The sequence below is a fragment of the Malania oleifera genome, chromosome 7, assembly GCF_029873635.1.
Source record: "Malania oleifera isolate guangnan ecotype guangnan chromosome 7, ASM2987363v1, whole genome shotgun sequence".
Classification (NCBI taxonomy): Eukaryota; Viridiplantae; Streptophyta; class Magnoliopsida; order Santalales; family Ximeniaceae; genus Malania; species Malania oleifera.
This window is the reverse complement of record NC_080423.1, coordinates 110,709,465-110,716,169: the sequence shown is the minus strand read 5'-3', so window position 1 is coordinate 110,716,169 and position 6,705 is coordinate 110,709,465. Positions and strand designations below refer to the sequence as shown.

The 6,705-nt window shown below is 36.9% G+C and overlaps 1 protein-coding gene across 7 annotated transcripts in view; it reads right to left on the bottom strand.

Moving 5' to 3' along the window:
• Positions 1–4,827: 4,827 nt before the first annotated feature.
• LOC131160521 (dual specificity protein phosphatase PHS1-like) overlaps positions 4,828–6,705 on the bottom strand; it is a 31,497-nt gene continuing 29,619 nt past the window's right edge. For 4 of the 7 annotated variants that reach the window (XM_058116293.1, XM_058116296.1, XM_058116299.1 and 1 more), the window contains 3 exons: positions 6,004–6,245; positions 5,651–5,824; positions 4,828–5,560 (listed from right to left, as the gene is read on the bottom strand). In XM_058116293.1, coding sequence (XP_057972276.1) covers positions 5,673–5,824; positions 6,004–6,245 — 394 coding nt within the window. In that variant the 3' untranslated portion in view covers positions 4,828–5,560; positions 5,651–5,672. Of the gene's footprint in view, positions 5,561–5,650; positions 6,246–6,705 lie in introns of those variants that run through there. The other 3 variants (XM_058116294.1, XR_009138079.1, XM_058116295.1) reach the window with 3 other exon arrangements.

The window sequence follows — 6,705 nt, the reverse complement described above, 5'->3', positions numbered from 1 at the left end:
CTTATAGCACTCAATATTGGCATAGCCGAATGCTAGCCAGTGCATCCCTAGTATCACCTTAAATCCATGTATGTCAAGAACCACCAAATTAGCAGGCAACAGCAGGCAACATCTTTTCTTAAATACTGATAAAAAAATTTCTAAATACCCTCCTACACACTGCTACGGTCCCCGTTGGTGCAGCCACTGATAAATTAACGTCCAATGGCTGAGCCTCTATTCCACACAATTTAACGAACTCCCGAGCCACGAATGAATGTGTCGCCCCTGAATCAAACAAAACAACAACTTTATATGACAAAACATAAATGATACCTGTCACCACATCACCTACCGTCTCTAGGTCTCCCGGGGTTAGTGCATAAACCCATGCCGAGACGGTATTCCTCTGCTGGTCGCCTCGGTGCTGGGTAGTTTCCTCGATGCGGTTTAGGGGCAAGTAATCTTGCGCCATGTGGTTGGGCCGACCGCATCGATAGCAAGTGACTACCCTAACTCGGTACTCTCCTAAATGCCTCCTATAGCATCGAGGACAAGCAGGGGGTGCTGGATTACCTTGAGGAACTCAGTGTCCCCCTACCTGCCACTGACCCCCATCATATCTCCTCCACTACCCCTAATTAGTGCTTGCCTGAAATCTAGGAGGCATTGGCCTCTTTCTCTAACACTGCACTCTTGTGCCCCTTTGCCAACTGGTCTTTACTACGACGACTTTATCCACCAACTCTGAAAAATCCCATATCTGCAGAACCGCCACCTGCTCATACACCTCCTATCTCAGTCCTCTCTCAAACCTCTGTGCCTTCCTGAACTCATCGAGGATCATAAATGGGGCGAAATGAAACAGTTTCATAAACTTAGCAGCATACTGTGGCACTGTCAGATGACCCTAAGTTAGATTCAAAAATTCCTCCATCGTAGTATCTTTAACGGAGGCAGGGAAGTAGCGGTCAAAGAAAATCTCTTCAAACCATCCCCAAGTCAAGGCTATTGGTACTGGCCTATGCTCCTCTAGGAGTTTCACCGCTGACCACCATCACTCAGCCTCCCCTGTTAGCTTGAATGTGGCGTAAAGAACTCTCTGCTCATTAGTGTAGTGCAGTATTGCTAGGATCTTTTCAATCTTTTGCATTTAGTTCTCTACCATAATCGGATTGGGACTTCCTGGAAAAACCGAGGGATTCAACCGGGTGAACTGCTCTATGGTACAGCCCTGGTCCATTGGCGGGCAACCCTACTTCCTAGAACTCCGTGCTATCTCAGCAATAACCTGCTAAGCAACACTAAGCAGGACCTGATCTGAGTCACTGACACCCAAGCTGGAAGCGCCTTTATGGCTACCACCTCTCGTGTTCGCATTATTATTCGCGGGATCCATCCTAAAAATATGATAGAAACAATTTTAGAATTCCAATTTCTTAACGCAACACTACTATTATCTAATTAAGAAAACAATTTAACATTTCCCACACTCTATATGAACTTTAATATACAAATTAGACACAAAACCGTCGACGGTTTGGCCCCAGAATTTCAACCTATCCAACCCACTAACGTCTCAATTCCTCCGCTTAAAAACAAAAATTGTCAATGGTTTGCCATAATTTTCATGAAATCGTCGTCGCAGGAAAATCACAGAAGACCGTTAACAGATTCCTGCTTCTAGACTTCGAAACCAAAGCTCAAGATTATATTTAGGTTCCAATAATGACTTGCTAGATTCCTAAGCTACTCATTTCCTACCCTCATCAAGATCCATTCCTATACTCTGTTATTATTATCCGCTGGAGTCTGCAGAACCTAGTAACCTAGGCTTTGATACCAAACTGTCACGACTTAAAAATCCTACTATATATATATATATTCTCCATATATTAAGCTCTGATACCACAATAATAATAATAATAATAATAATAATAATAATAATAATAATAATAATAATAATAATAATAATAATAATAATAATAAAATCAACTCAGACCCAAGGTGGGGTATCGAGAATACACCTAACCATATTTACATTCCATCTATGCAGCGAAAAACATAACATACCTAATTCTTATATACAATACCAGAGTATTAGAGTCTCCATAATTATACTTATAAACTTTCAAAAAATCCATAAGTTATCCCAAGGGTTATACAAACATATCCCCAGTCCCAAAAATAAAACGTACCCTGAACTACGGTAATCTAAGTTTCCTCTATCTCGGAGCTCGCTCCGCCTGGCGTCCTAAACTTCCTGAAATGTTTAAAATTCTTAGGGTGAGACACCTCTGAGTAAGTGGGGATAAATTATTATCAATGTGTGACAAATGAGTTTTAGTGTGTCGTAACACATTCATTTAATAATTATTTTAATCGAGAATTCATGAAAACTGTACTCATAATCATGTATATAAATATATACTTTCACAACCATATATTTATTTTCCAAAAACATACTTATGCTCAATAAATTTTCCAGCGTACAAAACACATCATGTCTGTAAATGTATAATCATCTGAGTCTACCATGTCTGTAATGAGGAACCATCCTATGGACATTCATATCACTGTCATGTAATCACCCACATGACCGAGTTGTGTGGCCCGAAGGTGGGACACCATGGCTGAACTACCAGGTTAAGTCAAAATATCTCGTCTATAGTACGACTGGCCCATCGCAGCCTGGTCTGGACTCAGGGGCGATCAACATCTCTCCGCAGACCCAATCGACTTCTAATACCAACAATCTCCCCGAGCAGTGTAGTTGCACTAACTCAATCACTAACTACAGTACCGTGCTTTCATATACATCACTGGTTCATCAGGTTCTCATTTCCACAACTCAGTATATATATAAAAAAAATATTTCATTTCTATCATTTCATTTCCCAGTATAAGGTTGTCAATACACATATTTCAATATCATATCATATCTCATCATTTCACAACATCTGTCACATTTTCAATATTCTCCCATAAATCAGTATAAATCTCATGTCATTATAAAATATTCTCACATGTTTATTTTACAATAATCAAAACCATTTCTCATGCCACACAGATTTTCAGTAATGTTTTATAATATAACATTTGCCTAGAAAAATAAATGATAATCCAAAATCACTATTTTCATATGCCTGATAAATCAAAGAATTACATATAATAATATTTTCATAACCGCATGCTTTAAATTAATCAGTTAATTTCCAAAGAAAATTTCTGATATAATTTATTCCCCTTTCCTGTTTATTGAGACTGTACCTATAAGGATTCTAAAATGATGCTTACGGAGTTCGAAGCACAAACCCTGTAACCACATATTTCAGTTCAATCAACTAAATCCCAAAATATTTCCCATCTTAACATTCTTAGGCTCACACACTCTCGTTAACTAGTTAAACTTTAAAAACAACAGGCATAAATCATTTTCCTTACCTTAACTTTGGAGTGACCTAGGATCCTTAAAACACAAATCTGCCATGATTTTAGTGACGAGGATTGAATCTAGGACCTTGTAGTGGTGTCTGATCGTTAATTTGGGGAAGATTTGAGGGAGAAAATGAAAGAGAGAAAAAGAGAGAGAGAGGAATGAGTTCAACCTAAAAAAAAGAATTGAAACCTATTTATAGATTTTTGACCCACAGCAAAATCGTCGAAAGTTTTTAACCAAACTTTAATTTTACTATTTTACGCTTACCCGACTACGATAACTCAAAATCGTCAACAGTTTTCTAAATTCCACCAAAATCGTCGACGATTTGGCCTGTGCCAAACCAAATTCTCCTTTTTTCTTACTTATTTTTATTATTATTATTATTATTATTATTATTTGGGTCTCTACATATAATGCATAGAGCTAAAGAAAATTGGGTAAAATTGAGAAGTATTTCAAATGTGCTCTGTTACAGTAGAATACCCTTAAAATTGAAAGCAAAGTTTTATATGACAATTATAAAACCAGCTATGTTATATGAATTGAAATGTTGGGTAACGAAGAAACATAATATCCAAAAAATAAAAATTGTCGAGATGAGAATGCTTAGATAAGTTAGATGTAACTCCTATAGAAGATAAGATAAGAAAGAGACGACTCAAATGGCATGGACACTTACAATATAGGCCATATAATGCACCTATAGAGAAGAGTGGCTTAATTACTGTGAAGGATAGTAGAAGGGGTAAGAGTAGATCTAAAATAACTTGAAAAGAGATAGTAAAAATTTAATATCTTTGAATCTATAAAATAAAAAAAAATGATCCATGATCGCATAAATTGGTAAAAAAGGATTTATATAACCAACCCCACCTAGTGGGACTAAAGTTTGATTTTTTTTTTTGGTTGTTGTAATCTATCAAAAGAAATGGTCTATAATTGCATAAATTGATGAAAAATGATTCATATAATCGATCCCACCTAGTAGAACTAAGACTTGATTTTATTGTTATTGTTGTTGTTTATATGTAAAGAGAGGCAATAAACCCAACTGAAGAAATTAGTTTTTTGGTGAACGGTTACTTGCAGACTGATGAGCTTGGATTGTGAGACCATCAAAGAAACACCCATCCAGAGTAACATCATAGTTGTCCACAGAGCTGCTGGTTTCTCAAGTCACTTGCAGGGTTGCAAGACATTGAATAATATTTTCTACAATCAAATTTTCCCCACATAACTTTCTCCTCTTGCAAGAACTCAAGATTGTACTGAGTCAATAAAATAAACGTGAAGATAACTTTTAGAGAGAAACTGAGCTAAAAAGAAAATTAGGCTTTTCCTTGAACTTTCTTTTCTATAATCCTGAAATATGCATTCTAAACGAAAAAAAAAAAAGAGCCTTTCATGATGGAAAAAATTGCAGCCACAACTATTTCTTCCATAACTTCATATATCCATGAGATAGCTGCAAGTGTCCTAACAACAACTTCTAAAGGATGTAAAATAGCAACACAACGTAAAATAGAGAACTCATTTATACAGTGAATGAAGAGCAAAGTTGAGCTGAACAACCCTACCAAGTACTCATCATTAGGAAACAATTACGTTACAACTTCATCATAGGATCAGGAAGTGTATGCTTACCATTTCAAGCCTAAGTTTTATGGCAATGCTGTGTTAAAAGCTCTGATTACCCATGGTTCATGTCAGGGAAAAGAAACTGTGGGGATGAGGTGTTGCCCTTTGCCAAACTAACCAATTTTGTTTCACCAATGATCACATAACTGAATGCTGTATAGTTATTTTAGGACTAGATTTCAATTCTTGACTAGATTTTGTTTTAGAGTGAGCAAATGAGTGTATAAAGGACGCAGGGGCATCAAAAATAGCCTTGGTTGAATATGTTGGTGCCTCAACTGAGATATGCTCCACCTGCATTTCCTTGTCACTTGATGCCTACCATCAACTGAGACCACTGACCGCTTTCTTGTAAGGCATGCAATTGACTTGATTGATAGAGCTGGCCCTCAGGTTGGTTTTGTCATGCACAGGTATCAGCTTTTATTCCAGTTCTACCATCATCCCTTTTACCTTTCCACTCTTTCAATTGACCGGGTCACAATCATTTACTGCAGCTACCTGGGGAAGCTAAAGAAGTTAATAAAAAACATAGGTAGATCATAAAAGAGATTAATGAAGCTGTTCAGAGCAAGGATTTTGATAAGGTACCATCTGCTGCTTGTTTTAGTGATCATAAAAATGGGAGAAAAAATTCTTTTTCACCTGTGGAAAACAGAAAGATGGAACAGAGAATTGTTTCCAATGAGCGCAGCAGCATTGGGGGAGGGCTAGATTTCAAGTCAGAATATGGAGAAAATTGTCGTGTACCATTGGAAGTTTGTTCTGTAAATCAAACAATTTTTTGTTAAAAGAAAGAGTCCTAGAGCAGGCTTCATTCTATCTAAAATCCAGCAACATCTATGGTGACTGCCTCTGTTTCGGGCTCACGCTCCCACTTCGGCTCATTTTGAGTGCACTCAAAACCTTCTGTATTTCCATTGTCATAGCACTGTCCACACTACCTGATGATAGCTTCTTATGTGATTTCTGCAAATGAAGCTTGAGTGAGCTGCTGCTCAACCCAGCATTCTTTCCACAGATGGGGCACACTTTCATCAGTGGTTTCCTCTGCTGCCACTCCATGGAAACTTTCCCATGCAGCTTCTGATCTAGGTCCTGAAGGATCCTCGCAAACCCATCATTGGGCTGTGCTCTTCGGTGAACTTGTTTTAGGGCATTCCATGCTTCTAATAGAGTGAAGTTCCTGCATCAAAAGAACACTTAATGGAGTTTTTTTTCTTTATTTTTTTGGACTCACCAACAACCATTTAGGTTTAGTTTGAAACTAAGAAAATGTGAAGAAAAATATTAAAAGAAAGTAGAAAATTTTGCTTTTTTTCGTTTGGTTGTCAAGAGAATGGGGATGAAAAGACATATATACATACATACGAACATATATATATATATATATATATATATATATATATATAAAATTAACGACCTATATTTGGCTTTACATATTATTAGCCTTGATTTTCTTAATTTTCCAGCAAACTTGAATAAATTTTCATTCTTGATAGTACTTGGGACACAAAAAGTTCAGAAAATTCATTTCCATATGATTTTCTTTTCTTGCATGTTTTCTCTCACAAAATGCTTGATCCAAACAAAGCATTAAGAGTACTTTTCCTGAATATTTAAAATGTCAATGTTAGCTGGCATGC